This window comes from Etheostoma cragini, chromosome 17 (assembly GCF_013103735.1).
Source record: "Etheostoma cragini isolate CJK2018 chromosome 17, CSU_Ecrag_1.0, whole genome shotgun sequence".
NCBI classification, from domain to species: Eukaryota; Metazoa; Chordata; class Actinopteri; order Perciformes; family Percidae; genus Etheostoma; species Etheostoma cragini.
The window spans coordinates 18,161,216-18,185,084 of record NC_048423.1 but is presented as its reverse complement, the minus strand read 5'-3'; the positions used below and the strand labels follow the sequence as shown (position 1 = coordinate 18,185,084).

At 41.7% G+C, this 23,869-nt stretch overlaps 3 protein-coding genes across 7 annotated transcripts in view; 2 read left to right on the top strand and 1 right to left on the bottom strand.

The window, feature by feature from the left end:
- Positions 1-7,483, top strand: part of vsir (V-set immunoregulatory receptor) — a 10,479-nt gene extending 2,996 nt beyond the window's left edge. The window contains exons 2-7 of the mRNA XM_034899165.1: positions 3,393-3,800; positions 3,987-4,037; positions 4,129-4,239; positions 4,479-4,506; positions 5,080-5,255; positions 7,107-7,483. Of these exons, the coding sequence (XP_034755056.1) occupies positions 3,393-3,800; positions 3,987-4,037; positions 4,129-4,239; positions 4,479-4,506; positions 5,080-5,255; positions 7,107-7,144 (812 nt within the window). The 3' untranslated portion in view covers positions 7,145-7,483. The remainder of the gene's footprint in view (positions 1-3,392; positions 3,801-3,986; positions 4,038-4,128; positions 4,240-4,478; positions 4,507-5,079; positions 5,256-7,106) is intronic.
- The window catches only part of cdh23 (cadherin-related 23), a 180,597-nt gene that overhangs the window by 23,940 nt on the left and 132,788 nt on the right, over positions 1-23,869 (bottom strand). For 3 of the 4 annotated variants that reach the window (XM_034899154.1, XM_034899156.1, XM_034899155.1), the window contains 16 exons: positions 22,959-23,148; positions 22,484-22,629; positions 22,046-22,265; positions 21,398-21,550; positions 21,042-21,155; positions 19,791-19,939; positions 14,591-14,651; positions 14,029-14,177; positions 13,616-13,751; positions 12,580-12,968; positions 12,113-12,214; positions 11,962-11,964; positions 11,646-11,795; positions 10,971-11,099; positions 10,375-10,503; positions 9,911-10,138 (listed from right to left, as the gene is read on the bottom strand). In XM_034899154.1, coding sequence (XP_034755045.1) covers positions 9,911-10,138; positions 10,375-10,503; positions 10,971-11,099; positions 11,646-11,795; positions 11,962-11,964; positions 12,113-12,214; positions 12,580-12,968; positions 13,616-13,751; positions 14,029-14,177; positions 14,591-14,651; positions 19,791-19,939; positions 21,042-21,155; positions 21,398-21,550; positions 22,046-22,265; positions 22,484-22,629; positions 22,959-23,148 — 2,448 coding nt within the window. Of the gene's footprint in view, positions 1-9,910; positions 10,139-10,374; positions 10,504-10,970; positions 11,100-11,645; positions 11,796-11,961; positions 12,018-12,112; positions 12,215-12,579; positions 12,969-13,615; positions 13,752-14,028; positions 14,178-14,590; positions 14,652-19,790; positions 19,940-21,041; positions 21,156-21,397; positions 21,551-22,045; positions 22,266-22,483; positions 22,630-22,958; positions 23,149-23,869 lie in introns of those variants that run through there. The other variant, XR_004660256.1, reaches the window with a different exon arrangement.
- On the top strand, positions 16,276-18,788 carry LOC117960884 (uncharacterized protein C10orf105-like). Of its 2 annotated transcripts, none has more exons than XM_034899166.1 (2): positions 16,276-16,426; positions 17,791-18,788. In XM_034899166.1, the coding sequence occupies exon 2, from the start codon at positions 17,803-17,805 to the stop codon at positions 18,301-18,303; it is 501 nt and encodes a 166-aa protein (XP_034755057.1). In that variant the 5' UTR covers positions 16,276-16,426; positions 17,791-17,802; the 3' UTR covers positions 18,304-18,788. The 2 variants fall into 2 exon arrangements, with proteins under 2 accessions (XP_034755057.1, XP_034755059.1); XM_034899168.1 differs by having other exon boundaries at positions 16,276-16,459.

The following is a 23,869-nucleotide window of genomic DNA, read 5'->3' as shown; positions in this document are numbered from 1 at the left end:
CAGCACTCAGCACTTAGAGAAATCATGCAAGTGAAAAGATACCAGATTTACCAGTAGGGTATGTTCAGTAGTCTGTGTTGCATTAGCATCTATTCAAAAATAAGAAGAAAATATACCCTTGCAGAAAAGCAGTTCAATTGGTTAATCTTCGGGTAATTCTAGCAGATATGAAGAAATGTTTAATTAATTCACACAGGCTATGCTGCATGTCTGAATGTAAGCTGTCAGAGCCAACATGTACTAAACAGGTGGCATTCAGGCTTAAAACAAAGGAGGGCCTGTTTCTGAGCCCTGAGGGACTATCAGGATTCTGAGAACAGAGAACAGAGAAGAAAACTTAGATCCATATTGGAGCCAAAACACAGATGTCTGGTGTATACAAGTCAAAGAAGTCCTGTCTGTTCCAGACACAGACAAAACCTGCTGTCAGTTCTTTACCTGGTTGTAACAACCACATCAAGACAGCTCTGGGTAGCTCACCTGGTAGAGCCTGCGCCCATAGAGGTTTAATCCTTGATGCGGTGAACACGGGTTTGACTCTGACCTGTAGCCCTTTGCTGCATGTCATTCCCCCTCTCACTTCCCTTACATGTATTCAGCTGTCCTATAAAAATAAAGGCTTAAAAAAAAAAAAAAATATATATATATATATATATATATATATATATATATATATTGCCCCCCAAAAATTTAAATTAAATGAAAAAGACAGCTCACTGACACAGGAAACACCAGCCAACTGCTACCTATTTTGCTACAAATATAAACATATTAATTGCCTCAAACTATTTTAGGAAGGTGTGGTCTTGTGAGTAAGACACACCTGAAGTATATCTGATGGGTATAATAGCTATTCCTAGATTGAAACCTCAGTCATAAAAAAACCCCGAAGTCTTCAAAAGTTAGACACAAATGTGTATTAAACACATTTTACAACAAATGAGAGTCACTCCTTTGTCAGAAATCCATCTCCACTAAAGAAACCAGGCAAGAGTTGTCAGAAATTGCAGGGAGGAAGGCAGGGCAGGCAGGGTGGGTGTGAAACAAGAGAAGGGCTTCCCCTCCTATTGTCCCACCACCATGCGGGCCGGAACAGTCATGGGGGCAACAATTTCACTTTAATCATCCTCCCCGGTCTTCCAATTGCTTTACCTAGCACACAATGGAGTTCAGTGGCGCACACACAGGAACATGGCACTCTGGTACTCTGTCACTCTGTGACACATACACAGGATGCACACATTTCATATCCAACTTAGTGTAAACCAACTACTTAAAGCTGGTATTGACACTAAAACAATTTCCTTCCTCATATATGTACTGGCTGACCCAAAAGGCTCTCGCATGTTGCCTCTGCTGCCCCCTCAGGAATGAAGTGGCAGGCATAAAAACAGCCAATAGTGAGTTCATGGTTGATTCAACAAAGCTACGGCTCCACTGCTCTATGGATTTCAACTTCAAGCATGTGCAGTCCAATCTGTGATGTAATAGCATGTGTTTTGCCTTTGTCGGCAGATGGGAAACACCTGCAGTGACATCATTACTGATTGGGGTGTTGGGAGAGGTGTTTTAAAATGATCAGCCCATGAAGAGCCAGCCGTAGCCTTTCAAATTCAGTCTTAAGTAGTAAGGAGCCGGAGAGGAGGAGTAGTAGGATGAGGTGGTGGATGAGGAGTGGGAGTTGTGTTTGTGTGCAAGGAAGGAAGTCCACTCCTCAAATCGTGGCAAACACCAGTCACCCATCAAACACAAGCATACACATTTGACTGCAAAATCCCTGAACCATAGTGCAACTGCAGTGATACACACTTGCATGCATGCATGCTTCTCTTTCAAAAAAGTTCACTCCCCACACATACTTGTAATTCACCCACTTGCAGCCTTCCTGTCTTCTTTGCAACACTTAGATCACTACCATCCTTTGTCTGAAACAGATTGTGGTTGAGAGCATCCAAGAATGCTATTTCCACACACAAAGCTAGAGTTGTGCTGTTCTTTTACTTGCTGCATATATAGGAGTCATTCATTATGTCTGCTGATGCTGCACTGTGGCTGTTAGTGTTGGGACATTGTGTAGATTATGATGTGTCTGCATTGTTTTTGGTTAGAGACTTCAGACTACTTAGCCTGAGGATATGTTTGTGTTGTTGTGTTACTGAAATGAAATAATCATTCAGAGAACATGTTAGAGAGTTTGTCTATGGTGCGTTCTGCTGCACTAAAAATGTCAGAACAGGATGTGGTTTAGGGCAACAGCTTATGCAATATGTAAAGAAATATCTCACTGCTGTCTCTCTGGTTTCCTGAATGTACATAAAAGGTATGTGTGGAGAATCAGTCAGTGTACAGTTTTCTGAGAACAAAGAGTCTATATCACTGCAATTACTGGGTAATGATACCACACAGCAATAGTGTACAACAGAACAGATTTCTACACTAGTTTCATGTCACATGAGATCCTGTCTATATTGGCTACTATCTCTCTCTGTAACTGTCTGAGAGGAACATGCAATGTAACTCCCACAGGAGGTTAGTATTACTTTAGCCAGCAGACTATGCACCATGTTTAACCACAGTAAGCATTTACAGAACAGGAAACAAACTGTGCTGACCCAAAATGCTCAAAAACCAAGAGGAAGGAATGCATACTTGTCTGACTTTGGCTTTAAATCCATGTTGAGATTGCTATATATTGTTTTTGCACTGTGGTTATTATGCCTGGTGGTAACAAGAGGGAATTTGCTCCCACTCAACTTAAGCTACCAAATCATTGAATAGAAATGTGATTTACCAAGTAGTTTCCTGTTTGAGTATACGAGGCTATCTTACAATAGCAGGGCTATAGCTTTACACTTTTATCTCCTATATCCACCCAAAAAAGCTGGAATTTCCAAAAGGTAATGAGTGACCTTAGAGACATGTATCTGTACTACTTATTAAAATGTTGATGTTGGTTTTATGTTTTCCGCTCAACTTTTCTTTGTTCTGTTTTATATGTTTCAAGTAATTTCGAAATATAAATCTACCAGAAGTTCTACCTCGTAAAAAAATACTGACAATGCTATTGAAGTAAACATGTAACTTGTAATATTTGTTTACATACTTATTCCTCTGTTTTTTCTTTGTCATCTTATACATTTAGGGGATTTGGGTCCCTTTCCACTGCATACAAATCCCACTTGATTTACTAGAATGGGCAAGCTTTAACCCTAAACACAGCCGTAACCCAAAACGCTCTCATCTCTACCCTAAAGCCTTTGATTGGTATGGTTGTTTGTGGGGGTACAAAACCATGAAGGACGGACTGTCTGAAAGGTCTAATTTAGGGAACTAGAGTTGACAAAAATGGTTAAATACTTACATTCTTCCGATATTTTCTTTTTTCTCTCTAGGTAAAGGCGAGATGTCCCACGCCCACTCCACACTGAGTGTTTCACCCCCCCACCTGTACTACACCTGTCCCGAGGGTGCAACTGTCAAACTGGAGTGTAACCAAAGAGGTGTCACCTTGCACCCCAATGACGTCTTGAGGCATAGCTGGCTTTTTACACCCCACAGTGATCAGCACTGTGTGGGACGGAAGGGCCCACGCAATACTAGCGTGGGCCATGGCAACCACAGCGTTCCACCAGAGTTGCCTTCCGGATTCACACAGCACGACTTCTGGATAATTCTGCAGAATGTGACCCACTTTGACCAGGGTCGCTACTGCTGTATGGTCCTAGACATCCAGCCGGGCCATAAACACAGCTCCCTCGTGCAGAAACCCCACAGCCATGTAATTCTCCAAGTTACACCACGTAAGGACATCAAATGTATGGATGTAAATGTGTAATATTGTAGTTTATGGTCAGTTGTGTTTTACACCATTATGTATAAATGGAACATGCTGATGTTGCAATTAACAGGCAGAAACCCAAACCAATGCTACATTGTAACATACTGTACTGTGTGTGAGAAACAATGCATTTGTTCTCTCTTTCCAGGGAGAAATGGATCTCCAAACTGCACTGTCTGGGATCCCACGCCACCTGGAGGTATGCCACCTTATTCAAGCCCTCATAGCAAATGAACGACTGGCCAGTTATTCCGTTTGTTTAACTCCCAGTGTCTCTGTTGCTTCCCCAGGCTCTGTGCCAGCGGCCTTGGCCATTGCAGCCTGCATCTTGGCTCTGCTTTCTCTTCCTCTTATTCTGGTGCTTGTGTACAAACAGAGGCAGAATGCCCAGTCGAGCAGACGTACGTATTAATGATATGCACAAACACACACGCATTCACTTCCATGTCCAATGCTATGGGTCAAATATAAATGTCTCACACTGGGTTCCCCACAGTGTTTTGTCTGACACACATTTCCTGCCTGTGAGGTGGATTAACTGCATTTCACACAGTAGGAAACACGTTCACACTCTGTCTGTAGTGTTCCGCTCTGTTTCAATTCATTCACAATGGCCCATTTCCTGTTTCCTCTCTCCCAGGTGCACAAGAGCTGGTGAGGATGGACAGGTAAGTTTTCCCACAGTCTGTGAGGCAGCTGGTTTTACAGGCCAGCGTTAAAACACAGCTGCTCTTCAGAACAATAATACTGTGCACATGGATATTACACTATGTAGTGGCCACACAACATTTCTTACACAAGATTAGACCAAAACTTGTAACCACTCTGCAGATAATTCTTATGATAACGACAAAAAGATTTAGAACATCACTGAATCATTCCTAGATACATTTAGAAACCTAAGAACTTCTTCCCAGGCCATTGGCATTCTATGACTTTAGTGGGATATCTATTTCCCTATCGATTACTTTACGGCACAGAGGGGAGACATTTTTATGGCACACAACAAGGAGACTGCGCCGTCATTTATTCATGTGTACACAAACTACTGCCAACAATTGTGGTTGCATTAAAATACAGTATTAAAGCCCTGATTACTGCTAGACTAGACAAACAACACACATAAAGCTTTAAAATGTCTTGAGCAACAGATGATTATTGAAACAGTTTTTTGGATGGTATCAGCAATGTCTTACTCATCTGTATGCTTCTCTTTCTTGTGTGTATGTGCATGTTTTCAGTGAGGCTCATGGCCATGAGAACCCTGTGTTTCTCGGAGGATCACCACAGATTAAGACCCGAACCGTTTCTCAGATCATGACCAGGCAGTCCTCAGAGACAGGACGCCACCTGTTGTCTGAGCCAGGAACCCCCCTTTCTCCCCCTGCACATGGGGATGTATTCTTCCCAATAGAAGGTATATACACACACACACACACACACACACACACACACACACACACACACAGACACACACACTGACAACACAACATCTCAGGAAACACACTTCTTTAGGCCAAGACCGATACATTTAGAAAGTAGGATAGGAAACTTTAGCCATCTGATTAAAGCTGCTTGTTAAATAAAATGATGTAACCCATTCTCTTTTGAGTTCAGCTTTTGGCCTTTAGCCTGGCTCAAGCCTCTCTCTGATCAGCCCTTGAACACAAAGGATGCTGAGTGTGAGTGATCTCACTTTCAGGAGATTTCATTTACATGGCTAAGTGGGTGTCTTTCAGTTTAGAAGTGAGTGTGCACCACATCCATGACTGATTAACTACATTCTTAATGAATACACCTGACTCCTTTCACATTATCGTTTGATATTCAAAGGATGTACAAAGGTACTTGAGCAATTGCATGTAACTGTTTTGCATAAGGACAAATTCTGGAAATACCTATTTCAAAATGTACGGCCACTTTGGTAAAAGGCTCTGATGCAATCAAAGAAAAACCATGGCTTTGCGTGATTCTGCTGAAACAGACTTTGTGTGGTTGAAATGTTGGCGGAATGATGCTCACATTCTTGCGCAAAATTGCATGCTCACAAACAGCTGGGTTGAGTCAGATAATACTAAATAGGGAGTTTAAATTTCTAAATTTCTCTCCCCCACACAACTGAAACCACCTCCTTATGCTGTGTTCTTCTAACTTCTTCTCTTGCCTCCCTCGCAAGTCATTCTCCACCCATCAGCACTCTCATTTAACACTAATGGACCTTTCAGCCGTTCTCTTCTGACTTGACTTGAAATAATACTGAAACATTAGTTACGGTGAAGGGGTTCAATCCCGAGTGTTTTTCTACCAATTCTCCGGGGCACCTGTGCAGACATTCCGGGCATACTGAGGTGGATTGCCCTGTTTCCTGGCAGCACGGCCTACGATGCTACAGGGGAAAGGGCAGACTTGACTGAAAACCCACACTAAACCATTACATATTATGTTATTCGTATGACCTTAAACAGTTAGTGTGCAGAAGTCTCAACCCCCCTTACTGGAGCTTGTCCCTTGACAATATAATGTCCAGAAGGTAAAAATGGGCTGCCCACACTCCTAATTCAGACGCTGCCGTTTTTCCCAAATAGAATACTGCTAATGAATAATGTCACTAGTGGAAAAATCTGCTTACAGCAAGTGACGCGGTAATCTGGGAGGCAACCAAGCATATTACATATATGTTTCTTTTCAATAAAGTGCCACAAATATTGACAAAACCATCAAGAACCCCAGACAACCCCCTGATATCTTTTACATTTGTCCCAGTGGGTTTCCCTGCCAGAGCACACTTCCTTCACTGGTCTCCAAAAGTTATGCAGAATACAAAGCCTGGTTTCTTGTCTAAAGTTTCATGTTACATAGATAAAAGCCACACTTCAGCTTCCTTGTTCATGTTTTTTGGCTTGCTGACCTTCATCTGAGCGGAATTTAACTAGCAGCAGTTCCCTCTTTTTTTTTTACATGTCGCAACTCACGCTAAATGCGTTTTTGTTCCGCTTAATAGGTTTCCAGCAAAACACATCTTATTCTGGAAAATCTGTCAGTCTCTCTGTCTGCTTGTGCTACTATGAGGAGTAGGAGGTTAGGAAAATAGAATGTGTGTATGATCTGTCTTCATTTTGGGCAGGAAGTGGAATTTTGAAGATGTTAGCTACCCTTTTCTAAATTTCAACGTCAGGACACAGGCATGAAATGTGCATGTGGTTGATACATGAATATCACCCGCTACCTTTTCTGTGCTCTCACTGACCCACACTGTTCTCTTTTCCAGACACCATCCATGAATCTCCAGACTTCCTGAATGTTTAAAGTGGGTTGGGACTTAATTCATCGCTCTAACTGCTGACCTGGAAACAGTTCTGCAACTCTCCTCCTCTTTTTTCTGCCTCCAGAGCGATGTTACCCTTATCAGCTGTCTCACAATAACCTCTGCTGGGATTGTCGTCTGTACGTTGTCTGGACCGCAGGAGGGAATGGGCGGCGTTTTTTATTCAAAAAGTATTTCCACCTGCAACAACAGCTGGAGGCCAAAGGGAAACTTTTGCTTGTGCACACTTTTGTTGTAGCGGGGGCTGGGTTTACGTGTGATGTTCCATCTGCATGCTGCTGATAATGTCTCGTGGACCAACAGGTGCCGGCCGATAGAGAAGAATCTAGTGTTGAGGGTGGGGGTCCCGCTATATGCAAGGGTGGCATGTTAAGAGGGATCAAACAGTTTCTGTGGACTCAAGGGCGGCTTTCACACCTATTTGTTTGGTGCAGTCCAGACAAACTATGGTGGATTTATTTGCTTGATTTGGTTCAGTAAAGCCGGTGTGTAATTCAAGCCCTTTTGCGGACCAAAGAACTGCGCTCTAACTCTGGTGAACTCAAAGCAGACCGACCTCAGGATAATGCGATAGAAAATGTATGACATTGAGTTTAAACTTTAATCTTTTCATTTGCTGGTTGTTGGAACTGTCATAGAAACAATCCCCCTTATAATGAACGTGGACGTTACGTTATACATCAGATGGTGAAAAAGTGTGTTAACAGAAGTGTGTGTTGCTTGCGTTCTAGATAGCAAGCAAGTAAGTCTGCAAGCTGTCTCAGTGATAAATATTTTATAATTTCTTTGAACCGAACTACAGGTGTGAAAGCGACCAAATGCTCTTTCTCATCTCTCTCATTGTAATAAAGTGCTCAAATAGCATTATACCAAAGGAGTTACAATCGCCAGAGAAGTATCAATGTTCTTGTACAAGTTGAGAGTAATGTTTTTGTTATGGCATTACACTGTTCCTCTGTATCAACTCCACATGGCCTGAGCTTCTTTTCTCTTACCTCTTTGCTACCTCAGCCCTGCTGCTCTAAATACTCTCCTTCCTTCCTGTACTCAGAAACACAGCAATAGTGGACTGAAATATGTTCAAATATTTTAGAGAAGTAGATGACAGAAAACAAAACAAAACTCTTGATTTTTTGATAAGTTGTTCACGAATTTCATTCATGCTTATGTGCAGTAAAATAATTAAACAATGTTTATTGTTTTACTCTTGAATGTATGCAAACAGATTCTTAATTAGAAAACAGCATCATAAAACTGCCAACAGTTTAATCACTTCCACCTCACTGTTACTTTTCATCCTGTTTGTTCTCTTTTCATTTGTCTTTCATGTGTTTTTTTTCTTCTTAATTATAATTTGGAGAATTTGATACATTACTGAAAGCAAGGTCTTATGGTTGAGTATTTGTGTTTTAAGTGTGACTGTTTGTGTGTGTATGTGTGTGTGTGTGTGTGTGTGTGTGTCGGTCTGTGTGGTTACAGTTTCAAGAATAACTTTGTGGTCTGGTTTAAATGTGTGTGTGCATTCTTGTATGCAATTCAGAATTTGTATGTATGTGATTGTGTGTTTTATACTGTAAAAAGCTTGTACTAGACACAAACCTGGAGTTGTGTATTGCATATTGCACATTGCATTTAAATTGTCTTGGTTGTAGCTTGTATAATAAAATGGAGCTCTTAAACCTTAAAACTGTCTAGTCTTTGAAATCATTATTCCTTTCAACTGGCAGGTCTCCAAAACTATCACTCCACAAGGACGTGCTGCACTTGCAGCCGAGGGAGCCATTACAGATGGAACAAGGTTGTTCCACTTGTGTGCCTCCAAAATGGTGCACACCAGAGGGAGAGCGGCATTGAGGGGAGAAAATGATAAAACAATCTTAGTATCTTATTTTATGAGAGTAGACAGAGAGTTGAGATGGGAGGAGGGGAATGCCCGTTGCTGGCCATTGGAGGTGAATTATTACAGGTTTGTACCACCCATATTTAAATGTGACACAGGCAAGGGGAGTTGAAAATACGTCACATACAGTACAACTGTGACATATTGCGTGTGCATGTGACACATACACCACATAAATCTGTGCACATAAACATAAACAGGAAAAGCACACTCAGTCTTTTTTAAATATGACTTCTGGCTTTCCTGTTTACAAATGAATTAGTTTCCTGTTCTTTCACAGCTGATCAACCAATCGCAAACTTTTGCAGACACCATTTTTTTGTTTTCTGTTATTTTGAAAGTATAAATGATGGAAATCTAACTTTTTGTGACATATTATACAAAATGTCTAATCTGTCATTTGATGCATTTTTGAGATTTTTCCATCTTTTCTTGGCTTCTTTATGCACATTAATACACATTTTTTACCTGGGGGGCCCAAACTTTGGAACCCCACTGTATTTCGTTTGTTGTACAGACTATATGAAGACACAATGTCTTACTATGTTAAATATCTGATTTGTACTGTATCTTGGCTTGAACAGATCACATTTATACCCTTTTTTAGAGGTTACTGCACTATACTAGATGAAAAATGGTGTTCAAAGATTCATTATTTTTCATCAAAATATGAAGGACTAGCATCCACTTGATTTAGCAACAAATCTCTCATCAGTGGTTAACAGTTTTGAGGATTTAATACTGAATGAAATACATGTTAGAAGGGATGTTTTTCAGTGGCTGAGTAGTTTATCGGCTATGTGTAGATAGATGCAGCGTTGTACTTGTTGCAGCTGCTGTATCTTACCGACAGAGGTGGTGTGCCGTCGTCTTCCACAGTGACAATGAGCTGGTATTGTTGCTGGCGCTCTCGGTCGGGAGGGGCCGGCCGTGTCACCATCTCTCCGGTCACACGGTCCATGCGGAAGGTCAGGTCCTGGTTTCCGGCGGTGATGTAGTAAAACAGCATAGCGTTGGGACCGATGTCTTTGTCAGTAGCGATCACACGAAGGACTGACGTACCTCCTCCGACATTCTACAATTTACACCACAAAAGAAGCCTCGTTATTGAATAAACACAGACCTGTGACCCAATAGGTAATATTATTGATATTGAATTGAAAATAACCAATAGCATTTATGACTTTGTTCAGCTTCTGTTCATGAACTTCACTAGATGCATACGAAACAAAAGAAACATGCAAATTCAAAGGCAAATCACGTGTGGATAAAATAAATCATGCTCCGTGGGATGTGCGAGGGCATCCCTACCTCACTAATGCTAACGTTGTAGCCCCTCAAGCTTCCAATGACAGGTGCATTGTCATTAACGTCCAGGATGTTGACGGTGAGGGAGTGGTCTGTGAGTCTCGGAGGTGAGCCATTATCGATGGCACGCACCTGTAACCACACACACATGCACTGGTGTACACTAGTATGCAAGTCTGACCATGCATTTGGACACATGGCATAAAAACACATGGGGGACAAATAGATTAAGTGTATGCACGTCTTCTTCTGTGCTTCTAAATTCAGTCTTGGTACTTCTGTGCAATATCTTGTGTTGGGTGGCAAGATGCAGAGTGCTTTCTTTTAGAAGAAAATATTGACATGAGTACTATTTTGATATATGATCGAAACCTATAAAAAGGTCACACATTAATTGTGTCATCCAAACTCATTATGTTGTAAAAACAAAGTCTGTTTATTTTTTGAGTGAAACAAATAACACACGCACTCAGTTTATTTTAGAGCTAAGGTTCGACAGCGAGACAAGGTTGTGGTGTACGTGTAAAATGTGTCATGTCTGTGGCCATGTACATAACCTGTGATCAAAGATTCTAACAACATGTGGATTGCTGCCTGACCTTCAGTAGGTAGCGGTCTACCGACTCTCTGTCCAGAGGAGCATTTACAAACACCTCCCCATAGGTGTTGTTCACTGTCTTGATCTTGAACACCTCCTCCATGTTGCCTGCCACCAGAGTGAAATTGACCTGAGAGAGTATAATGAGTCAGAATTAAACAAAGAGAAAGGGGGGAGAGAGATAGACAGACGGTAAAAGAATCAAACTGTCACATTATTACAGCACCTTAGGTTTAGTCAGTAACCCATAATGTGTAAATAGTTTACAGTTGTATTTGGCTGTGCAGTTTTCTAAATCTTGAATACGTAACACAAATTAATAAAAAATTATCCAAGAGCAGAAAAACTGGGGAGAAATAACATTGAGTTTATGATTAAGAAAGAAAATTAAGAAAAGACAACTGAGGGACAGGAGCGGGCTGTGTTGGTGGAGGCAGGGTGTGAGAAGTTAAAGTTGAAACGCTCATTTTGTTAACAAATATGTGTAGAAGTCTGCAGCATGTGTAGTAGGTAGTAGTGAGAAAAAGAATCCTGCCACCGATAAGCTATCTTCCTGAAAATAGTTATTGGAAATGTGAGTACATTGAGAGCCTTTACAAACCGCAGCACCATGAGATTTCTTTTTTTTTATCTGTCTGAGTGAGCATGTGTTTCCGTCTTTCTTCTTTAGTCTCACCAGTCCGTTTAATCCAGCATCTTTGTCCGTTGCCAGCACTACTGCCACTTTTTTCCCCATGGGTGAATTCTCTGCAACGTTCACTGAAGTATCAGATGTGATGTCAAATACTGGACTGTTGTCATTCTCATCCAGAATGGTGATTGAAACCTGCCAAGAGGTAAGATCATATATAGGCTCCATAATTTGCCAACTTATCAAATACTTACCTTTGACATTAAACAAATAACCAAAACCTAACAATACAAGATATTGTTATTGAACACATGTCATGTTGCCTTTATTACTCTGAACCAAAGAGAACAGCAAGTCTTACCTTCTGCACTTCCAATCAGAGATGCAATGAATAAAAGAGGAATGCCATTAAGTTTTCTATAACAGAATAGACACAACACATGCTGTAATAAATAGAATGTTGTACACAAAAATAAGGGAGGTAATATAACACAACTCAGAATGAAACATACCACAGTGGAGTCCTTTTTAGGTCCCCCATCATCAGCTACAACAGTCAAGGTGTACATATCCCCCTTCTCTCTGTCCAGCAGGCCGGTTACTGTAATACGGCCCTGAAACATCACACACATCAGCATGTCTCTGCGCCGCCAATTAAAATTCCATATACAGGAGAGAAATCTTCTAATGTGACAGACAGGAAGCAAAGACAGTGACTAGCAAGTATCATAAAAATCAACAACAACAAAAAATACCCATTTCTCAAATATCAAAAGGAATCAAAGGACTTCAAATCAAGCTCTTTGATCAGTTTACAGTCATGCAGCAACAAGCTTAAATTACAACGGAAGAGGTGATACTGAATCACACTGCGGTTAATGGATGAAGCCCATTTGACAGAAGGTGGGTGTAGTCTTTGAAGTGTACAAAACAGAGGATGTACACTGAACTCCCTTTCCTCCAGTGCTGCCCCACTCACCGTGACGCTGTCTATCTTGAAGAGGGCCAGAGCCACAGGCGACGTATCTGGGTCGAAGCGGTAGGTCAACTGATTCAAGTTGTCAGCTGACTGGGCCTTCACCTGGACCACCTCTGTCCCCGTGGCGATGTTTTCACGAAGCGAAGCCTCATAACCGGCAGAGGCGAAGGCCACAGCCTCGTCCAGCTCGTTAAGCAACGTGACGTAGACTGCGCAAAAGCCTTTGTGGAAAGGTGGAGCCTGGTCAGTGGCCGAGACGTTCATCAGATAGGTGGTCTTGGTCTCGTAGTCCAGGTAGTCCACAGTGGTTACCAGACCGGTGCTCACATCCACCTCAAACTTGCGGTCTGAGCCGGACACAAGGGTGTAAGCAACAGCTCCACCATCACCTAAGCAGGTAGCAGGGGGGTGGTTGGTAAAAAAAAAAGCTTAGAATACGTATTAAAATGTTTTAACAAAATAGTTACTTGGATAAATTACTTTAAAACCCTGCACCATTGTTGCTATGGTTGCAACATGCACACAGCTTCCTCCATTCTGTGTTTTATTTAACACAGTTGTCTGTTGGCCATGTTGTGTTTATTTCAGTTTCAGGCCTGCACTGATGTTTTGGAAAATCTATGTCACAGCACCAGATGTGACATGAGGTGTCTGAGAAACACTGTAAACCACGGGAAATGAATAGAGGAAGTCTGCACTGAGGAGCAGAAGTAAAGATTTAAATGCAATGTAAAGTGAATGCGATTTTTTCGTGTGTGTCTGTGTGATATAACAAGGTAAAAACAGTCTGGTTACAAGGTTTGACATTCCCCTTTGGAATGCCACCCACTTGTATCATGTTTAATAACTTGAAAACAAATGACTTGTGCCAGTGCCTGCAGAACAGGAGTGGGAAGTTTAAAGCCACAGTCAGTGAAATGTCTCTTTTTGTTTTATGGCACAAGGATACGTACAACCTGATACTGAACAACAAGAACCAACATCAAACTCCACACCCTCTGCTCAGTGCTTTTGATTGATCTGAGACTGGACTCACCAGTGTCAGGGTCTGTGGCACGCACCACAATCACAGAGGTGCCAATGCCAGCGGTCTCCCTGAGGCCCAGACGGTTGTATTGTTGCTGGGTAAATACTGGCACCTCGTCATTGGCATCGTCCACATATATTATCACCTGCGGGCAAAGACATTTGTGGCACTTTAACTATACATATTATGTTTGAGGGAGAAAAAGGCCTGGTCATTTTATTCATTAGACCAATGCATAAATACTACATATCCCACTTAAGGGGCAGGATTTTAATTATTTATACATCTTCATGCTTTATAATACCATACAAACCACTTGTACATAAACTGTGCTACACATTTTGCATGAAGCACTAGGATGAAACTTGCACATGTTACAGCATCGTCCCCATCCCCCCTGCAGCTACCCTCCTCTTCCTCACCCTCACAGAGCTCCTCATGCTGCCCTCGTCACTGTTGAAGGCCTCCACTTCCAACATATGGGAGCTCCTGGTTTCTCTGTCCAGCGCCCTGAGGCCTCTTGTCACCAGCCCGGTCTGTCTGTCTATGCTAAACAGATTGTTGCTGTTCCCTGCATGCATGCATTCACAAGAGTCAAGAGCAAAGCGTTACATCTAGTCTCTGGGTTTAGATCATTTGAACTTGTGTAAAGAACCTGTCAATACTGGTATTTTCATTGTGGCAAGACATGTCCTATACATGTCAGTATACATACTGACTGCTTCTAGACAATATAAATTACATTAGAAACAGAGGAGTTATCATCCCTTCCCATCGGCAGAAATTTGCCAAAAACGTGGTGAATCACTAAAATTATGGGACTCTTTCTTGGGGATTTTGTTTGGACTCATCTTGGATTAACAACACTACCAAAATAAATTTAATGATTCATTAATCCAGTGGATCTTGGGAGCCTTTACTTTCAGTGCATGTTTGTGAACAAGGACACCATGTATAAGAAAATTAAAGTACAGTTACACTTACCAGTGAGGATCCTGTACAGAACTACGCCATTCTCCCCCTGGTCTGCATCGGTAGCTTGAACCTGTACAGACAAACAAGCGGAAGTTGGTTCTTCACACGGCATTACTTCAATACTGTTATTATTGTCATTGTTGTTATTTTAATTACAAACATTATGCAGAAGGATTATTACCCAAATCTTCCACACCCAAGGTATGTGTCATATCCACTGCACCCTCACCACCCAACTATTGATGTTGTATACTATGGGTTATCATAGTAACCTAAACCTAAATCGCAAATAAGCAGTGAAAAGTATTTTAGTGAAACTAAAACTGAACTGAAAAAATATCGCCTGAAAAGAATAATAAAAGTGAATGTAAATTAATTTCATTTTGAAGCTTTCTTTCATTTCCCAAAAAAAGACTGCATGAATATCAGTCAGCTCTCGTGACGTTGAACCACAGAAATTGAACAGACTTAACATTCCAGGAGATGGCGCTGTACTGCAACTGCTTCACATCTGACTCCAAAGTAGCACAATGATTAAACATTAAGGCCATTCTCCAAGTATTCATTTTGTATGTATATGTAGCTAGATACTTCTGAGACATTGTACCTGGCCAAACAAAACAAACTAAAAAACTGTAAGAAATAAAACTAAATATATAAAAAAGAAAAACTTCTGAAGGACTGAAACTTAAACTAGCAGACGCACTCTGAAAACTAACTAAAACAGAATTGAAAAGTCCAAACTGAAATTTTATTATAATAGTTTGGTAACCAGTGAGTATGAGGTCTGTGTATTTGCCCCCTGTAACATGATAGACAGTACATTTAATACAAATGTTTATTGATTCAATAGTTTTTACAAACAGAACAAAACTGTATTTTCTCTCATTCACCACGCATCCACTGATGCCAAGTGTCCTGTTGCCACAACAACCCCAACATGGCTTGGCAGTAAGTCTATAATGCCAAAAAATCTCTCTCTCTCTCTCTCTCAGGCAGAGAGCCAGAAGAAGCCAAAAACCAAACCCAGCACAGACAGTACGGCTCCACAGCATACACAGATAAAAAGTGGAGCATGCTGGGCTGCTGGTGAATGGGCCGTGTCATAAGACTGACTTCTGAATCCAGAGAGGCACAGAGCCGCTGGCCCTAGATGAGACCGTCTTCTTGCTCCTCTGTGGATGTGCCAAAACCCTGTGTAGGTGCCCACAAAGTGCATATTCAATTGCATACAGAGAGACGCACTGAAGCACATGTACATGCACTCAGGTACGCACAAATACACTCCCTCACGGACTCTCTCTCTCTTTCTCTTGCCCTGTGTGTCCTCCGTTGCTCTCCCTCGCTCTCCCTGTGAAGATGGGGCCCAACTCCAGTCTAATTAGCTTTATAAAGAGATGTGGAGAGAAGAGGAGAAAGGGGAGGAGAGGGGAGGGGTAGACGGGAGAAAAAAGAGGCTGGGGGGTCAGATTGGTGAGTGATGAATAGGGTATTACACAGCGGACTGCACCACTTAGGCCATAAAAGGGGGTGTTATAAAGTGTAAGACTACATTGCAGAGCCCGATGCTGTAAGTGTAAGCACATGGAGTGTAAGCACAGAGATTATTCACTAAGAATCTGCATGGCTCAGAAAACACACTATTGTCTTTGGCTCCCTGGGATTAAAACAACAGTATGATATATCAATAGTGATGCTGTTAACCACACGTTACCCCCTTTTCCTCCTTGTTGCCCTCTTCCTCCCCAGTGTTTTCCCTTGTGTCTCTGGGAAAGCAGCAGTTTAAGGGGGGAAAACAAGTGCGTGGAGCCAAGAAACAGGTCTGACCTCAGTTACTGGAACTAAGTAAGGTGCTGTTTTGGAGTTTCTAAAGTCTGGGTGTGAGTATACATTTTTGATTGTTTTTATTCAAAATGATTAAAGGTATAGTCTGAAGAACCAATGTTAATTGCTTAGCATTTTGGAGGTAAAGATAATTAAATTCTTTTAAATGTTAATCTCCTAAGATTGCACACAATCTCATTAATGTCTCTTAATAATTAGTTTTTTATGTCTGTTGTGAAGTCTTTTGAAATTAACCTCTTAAAATTAACATTTGAACATGTGAGCTGCTTGACATGTGCTTGACTGTGCACATTGTCTAAGGGAGAATGTTGTACATATTTGGTTCAGGGTGATTATAACTTATCTGGAAGGTAGATTTAAATATTAGTGAACAGAGACTTGATATCTGACATTTATGAAATGTTACTGTATTTCCCCTTCATATCAGTCTTTGACTTTGTAGAAAATATAGAAAAATATTGTAACAAATATAAGAAGAGCCATCAAGAGGCAATAAAAAGAAAAACTAATCTACTAAGAATTTACAAGTATGCCACTTAAAAATGAACTTTACAAAGTGACAAAGTGTGCTGGTAAAGAAGTAAAAAAACTTGCAGAGCAGTCAGATCTGGAGGAGCAACAATGTGGGGTGATAGAGACGGAGAGTACCTTGCAGCTAAGCTGCCAAGCTTAAAGCAGCACAGTGTACAGTAAGTGTGGGTGAGAAAGGAAGTTTGTGTTTGAATAGCTGCGTGCCTGTGTGTGTATGTGTGTGTGGGGCAAATGTGCTTGGAGGCGCTGACTAATGAACTGACTCTCTAACGAGCCATCCTCCAATGGCCTTTTCATAGCTTTCCTGGCATTTGGTCTTAAAAATAATTTCACGTCCCAATGTGTTTCCCTTAAACCGATAAGCCATGCTTTGTCTCCGCTGAATTAAGGATGATGACATTTACAAATGTTACTGTGCTGAAGATGGGGGCATGCAGAATGATGGGGAGGAGGGGGATAATTGGAGACTGGGGTAGAAAAGGTGGGTGCCTTGTATTTTACAAGGGGCATTTTAATAAACCCAATTTGTTTTACATTGAAGAAAGTCTGTCAAGCATTGACTGTTGGGTAGTCCTTGATTTAATAGCTACATAATTGCCGCAAATGCCAAACACTCCCGCATCTGCACGCATGCGTTTCAGTGTGTATTTGTGCATGTCTACATTTATCATAAGCTCTTGAGTATATGATCTAAATCAAGTGAAAATAAATCTACTCAGCTTGGTTAGGCTTGGCTAGTGAGGCCGAGAGCTGCTGAGGCACTTTTAACAAAGGTTCACAAACAACACCCCCCCTTCATAGAGCTCAAATCTAATAGTGTTTTCTCCATCCAGCGCCAGGACAACATGAACACCACTGAACCAGCCTCCAACTTCACCTTTACATCTAACACAGAAAATGTCACACTGTCCAGCCTGACGACCACTACCATCCCTCCCACCATCCTACAGCCTCCACCCTATTCTTCAGACATCCACGACCCAGAATTCACCATTGTGGTGGTGCTGTGTTTGTCACTGCTGCTGGCAGGGTTAGCTGCCTTCCTGGCAGTGTGCCGGCCCTCGGAACAGGATGGGGACTCTGAGGCGGGCTTCAGCCGAGGAGAGAGCTTGACCCGTGGAAGAAGCCGGTCCAGTGAGCCCCAGCTCAAGGTGTGGAAGAGGCTGGGCTCATATCGGCGTTCATACAACATCTCCTTCAGACGACCGCCCCATCGCAGGCCGCATGAGCGTGGGAGCACACACGTGTCCCAGTCCCCACCCCGACAGACACAGCCACAGCCAGAAGCCAGTGTGGAGCCCCACCTCACTATGCCTTGTCTGTTTGACTATGTTACTGAAATCTGAATGGACGACAGGCTGAGGACAGAAGGACTGCTTCCTAAAACAAGCAACACACTGTATATGTTATGGCTGGTGCTGCGAACATCACTAATACCAGGTGTGGGTGAAGAGTACATGCAAATAATGTTTAACCTTAGTTTTAACATACTTTTTATTGCTAGGTAGATGAGGTTTGCAACATGACAATTTAGGCAATCAAAAAGTCATTGAAGCTGGGTTTACACATTTTTGTGACTCTGTGACTTAATTTCTCTCTTTATACAGTCCCTCCAGGATTTTGCGATGTTGTGATCGTGCGAATTCACGCATATTCAACCAATCACCGCAAAGTTGACCAAATATCGGAGTTTCCCGCAACTTCAACCAATCCCAGCCGTCCCACCTGCCAGAATCAATATCAGTATGGGACTCTGAGAGAGCAAAAGACGGTGACATTTCAGACCGCCCTGCCAACCTGTAAACATTTGAACAATTCTTCACTCTTAAATTACTGAAGCGGCTGTTATTTTATACCCTTTTGGCTCTCTGCAGCGGGTGGGGCTGCTAAGCTCCCCCCGCAACTGACGCACACAAACACACACACACACACACACACACACGATGGATGCAGGTAAAACCGGAGATGAGACGACAGGATGACTTAAATTGAGGACAGCTACGCTCGTTAAGTGCGATGATAAGTTAAAGTCCAATAAGTCCTTTATCAAACCATGTGAATGTATGTCTCAGCCCAGGATAGGAAATTAACTGATGTAAAATGTAAAGATCAACGAGCCACTGACAGGCATGTTCAAATTTGATTCATTCAATACATTTTTTTTAAATCCACCCAACCATTTTCATATTATACCAACATTTGCAGCATCCTGAGCCTTTTTGGTAAGGTCACTAGGAAAAATCAGCCTAGAGTAGTTTATTCTCCACAAAACAAGTTTCCCTTTTATTTTTAAAGACCTATAAAAAAAACCTTTTATAATTATATATAAATTTATAATATTCCAAAAGCTCCCGCAACATCCTTTTGGGCCGCAACAATCTAAAAAAAAATCTGCGAAGTCCTGGAGGAACTGGTTATAGCAGGATGTGTTTTCGGCACAGCTGTGCACTATATATAGAGGTAAAATTATTTAACAATGACTTCCTTTTTCAAGGCCAAACTTCTATATACACAAAGTTCTTATATATTCCCCAATCACATTTAAAGTGCAGTTACAAGTATCATTCCTCTGCTTCACGCTTTTTCTGATGCAGAAAACCTATCCATCTGGTAAGCCATGTAAGACAAACATGAGGAAGTATTTTATAGTACCGTTTCATGCAGGTCTCAAAACATGATAGGTCACTAATACTGCCAAGACAAAAGCAACCTGAGCCAAAAAGAGACCACTGTATGACTAATCCTTTGTTTTTTGCGATTGTTACATTAGGAAATAAAGTGATACGTTTGACTGTGAAAGTGCAGTTTGTTATTGGATGTTTGTGTTTTCCACCTGAAGGATTCTGGTTCCTTGGGCCACGCTCTCAAGTATGCTGGTCTCATAGCTGTTTTGTAGGAAGATGGGTCTGTTGTCGTTAACATCCTCCACCTCAACAAATACAGTGGCTGTGCCTGTCCTCCGGCTACCCGCTGGACCGTTGTCTATGTGCAGAAGGAGACACCAATACAAACAAAACAGAACATGAATAAAAGCAATCATTCAAACAAACATACAAAATGGAACTGATTCCATATTAATACATTACTTTGAACCAGAGATCTTCAACAGGGGGTCTGGAGCCCCTAGGGGGTCCTCAGAGTTACTGCAGGGGGGCCGCCAAATTATTGTTAATATTTAAAAAGTTTTATACATCTATAACCTGAGACAGGTGCGTCAGAGGGGAATAAGTAATACAAAATATGCAGAGAAACTCCTGCACACTGTCTAACCTGCATGAAAAAAAATGTAATAGTAGGCAACGTTTCAGTACTAGACCTTCATCGGGCTAAATTAATGAAAGGAGTTTCTTTGTGATTTGTGAAGAAAAATAACATTCGCGATATGCATACTGGCCTATAGGTCATATAGTCACTAAGATAGACATCCATAGATACCGTTAATCCTAAGGATTCACTGTGCCACATGTATGTTTAACATTAAAACATGATTTATGAACTCATGCCAACAAATATTTAATAGCTTAGCATTCTATGCACTAAAAAGGTATGCACATGCATGCATATGCTTTAGGCGGCCCTACGCACAGTTGTATACCCTGTCTTAAAATAAAGATTTAAAAAAATAAATCAGAAACATAAAAAGAGCTTGTTATAAAGAAGTAAGACTGGAACATTGTTGGCTGATCAAAACTCAATTTGCAGCTGCTTGTGAATTAGAACAACGTGTTATTCTGTTCTCTTGCACAGTTTTACATTATCTCTGCCTTCTCTCCCCTCTCTATCTGGCGCCCTCAGCAGATAAGCCACCCTGGCTTCCAAAACAGGAAAACCTCAGAGTTTTTGTTCTTTCTTTTCTAAAAGGAACAAATGCAGTTGAGCAATAGTCTGAAATCACTGCAGATGTGCAGACACTGCTTATGTCCCCCTCATTGTCATTCAAAAATGAAAGGACAGCTTTAAAGATCGAAAACAAAACAAGCAAGAAAACAAGTCCTGTTACTGTATAACAAATACAAACAGAATCTGTAAAAGCGAGGATGATTAAAGAGGTTGGAGCTTTTCTTGTATTATAAAAATGACACACCTATAGCTTCTATGCCCAGAGTGTATGCTGCTTGGGTCTCTCTGTCGAGCCCAACAACCGTCCGAACAACTCCGTCTCTGAAGCCCACGCTGAATTTACCATCCTGATTACCACCTAAAAGATACAAACCACAAACACATTTCCAAATTAATTTACAACGTATTAGTAAAACATTCTCAATCCCATCCATACAGTACAGCTATTGCTAGATGCATGCAAGAGGAGCTCACCTGATACACAAACTCACACAGAGACGGATGGATGGACAACAACACTGTACGTGCACATAGTCACCATAACTATACAACACTGTAGCCCACAGATACACAAAAACAACTCCCACTGTGACCTCTGACCTGTGATGAAGTAGCTAAGTTCGGCGTTGAGGCCAGCGTCGTTGTCAGAGCAGCTGAGGCGCGCTACAATGTAGTCTCTAGGGACATTCTCCTTCAGGGAAACATTGTACACGCGAGGGTTGAAGGTGGGCGTCCCATCATTTACATCCAGAACTGACCCACACATACAAACAGACAGACAGAAAGACATGAGGACTCACAGATAGACGTACACGAGGACAAATAATGCAGCAGGGTGGAGCAGTGAGTAGAAAGACTTGTTAATTCAGAGTAGATTTAAGATTTCGGAGTTTGTTTTGTAAATAAGTTGTGGTGCGCTATAGCTGCTCCCGACTTCCCTGTGATGTTAAACACATCTGTATGAAACAGTTCATAATATTTTGATGCTTCTGACTCATTTGAGATAGAAATAGACCAAATCAAAAGGACCACTTTGTCGGATTGATTTTTCCCATACCACCAGCAGGTGGAAGCATCATACTCAGCAGATTCCTGAGAAGTCTATGGCTAACTTTCAGCCATAATGAAGGAACTCTCTGACAATATGCAGAATCCAATCCTAACATGGCTTGACAGCTTCACATGTAGGATCATTTCAGAGAGAGCAAAGGTAAATCGTTATCATCAGACACATTTTCAGACCTTTACCTGTCACAGTGAGGGTTGAAGTGGAGGTGCGAGGGAATTTCCCTGCATCATACGCAATAATTCTCAAATAGTACTGTCCAATCTGCTCACGATCCAGGACTGCCGTGGAGGTGAGAACGCCAGTGGAGGTGTTTAGGAAGAAGTCCAGGCGAGGCATTCCCATCTGTAACGCCATAGTAATCAATCCGTTCTTATCCTCATCTAGGTCCTCCACCTGGACCTAGAGCAGAAAGCGAGAGAGAGAGAGAGAGAGAGAGAGAGAGAGAGAGAGAGAGAGAGAGAGAGAGAGAGAGAGAGAGAGAAAGACCAAGAAAGAACACAAGCGGTTACTGAAAAGGTACATCATAGTGGATGGTAAAAAGAGAGGAGAGAAATATTTATTATTATATATGTATATTTTTTAAAGCCATCGTACATGAATATAGTCTTATAATTTACCCTAAAAACTGAGAATCCAATGGGCAGTCCCTCTGGCACTTCAGCCACAAAGGGCAGGTTGAGGAAGGTTGGGTCGTTGTCATTGAGATCCAGCAGGTTGACAAATACTGTGGCGCTCGCTGATGCACGCAGTGGAGGTGTACCACCTACAGAGGGCGCCAGAGAACATAAAGACACACATATTTATACACATACACACACATATAACACACACACACACACACACACACACACACACACACACTCTCTCACACACATCTCACGGTCAAAGGGCTTTTATTAGCCACAGTAAAAGGTTTCATGGTCAACATAAATTGTGAGGAATGAGGCTAATCGGTCAGAATTTAAAGCTCTCTACTAATATTGATATAGACCTATCTAAGCTTGCTTACAGGTGGTTTAAGTGTTTCATGAGTCGGGCCAATTTACACAGTGGAAGGCAAATACAAGTGCAAACTGACATCCCACTACTCACGGTCAACAGCTGAGATGATAATGGTTGTCATGAGTACTTTGTCCCTGGGGTCGGAGCTTTCCCTGTCCAGAGTTAACCCACTGGTGCGGATCTTCCCTGTACTAGGGTTGATTGTGTAGAAGGGGTTTTCTGGACTGATACTGTACACCACTGTTCCATTTTCCCAATTGTCAGGGTCCACTGCCAACACCTGGATAGGGGAGAGACAGGTAAAACCTTTCTGAATATTTGTTGGCCTCAACTCTTTACAACTCCCCAACAAGAAATATGTTTCCCATACCCTCTATTTAAGAATCATCAAGTTATACGATGTGTTTAACGAAAGTTTATTCAAGAGAAGAATGTAAAGATATTGGGACAGGAAGGAGTTAAGATGTCAGGAGAAAAGGAAAGAAGAAGAATTACACGTAATGTTAATTGAAATTAGAACATCCCCATCCTACCCCAGAGCATATTCACACACAACCCCATCCAACTGTTCTAACACATCAGTCAGCTAAAAGAAAAATGGTAACGTCTCTTTTCTGACACAAAGTGGCAATGGGTGATGAATGTGTCAGGCCGGGAGCCGCGCTAAAACACTGACTGCTTTTTAAAGAGCTTATCAATTATTCAGTGCACTGACTAAAAAACTCTGGAAACTGGTTAATTGGTGATTAGAGGAACAAAGGTGTTGCAGGTATTTAATTATTAAGGCAACATGGTAGGAAGGCATCTCAGAGGACCATTGATTAGCAACTGCACACACAAAGGTAGGTGATAGAAAATGTGGGGAAGTGTCGAGCCGGTGCCAGTTGAACTAAACAATTCTGGCCGGAGCAGAGCACAGGAGAAGATGGTGAGCAAATATGTTAGCCTTGTCTATTGAACTATAGCCCTGGTGTCACTGCAGAGTGGCAGAAAAGAGAATA

Bases quoted from the DNA above. Each gene is read 5' to 3' on its own strand.
- LOC117960884 (XM_034899166.1), top strand. From the start codon at position 17,803: ATGAACACCACTGAACCAGCCTCCAACTTCACCTTTACATCTAACACA.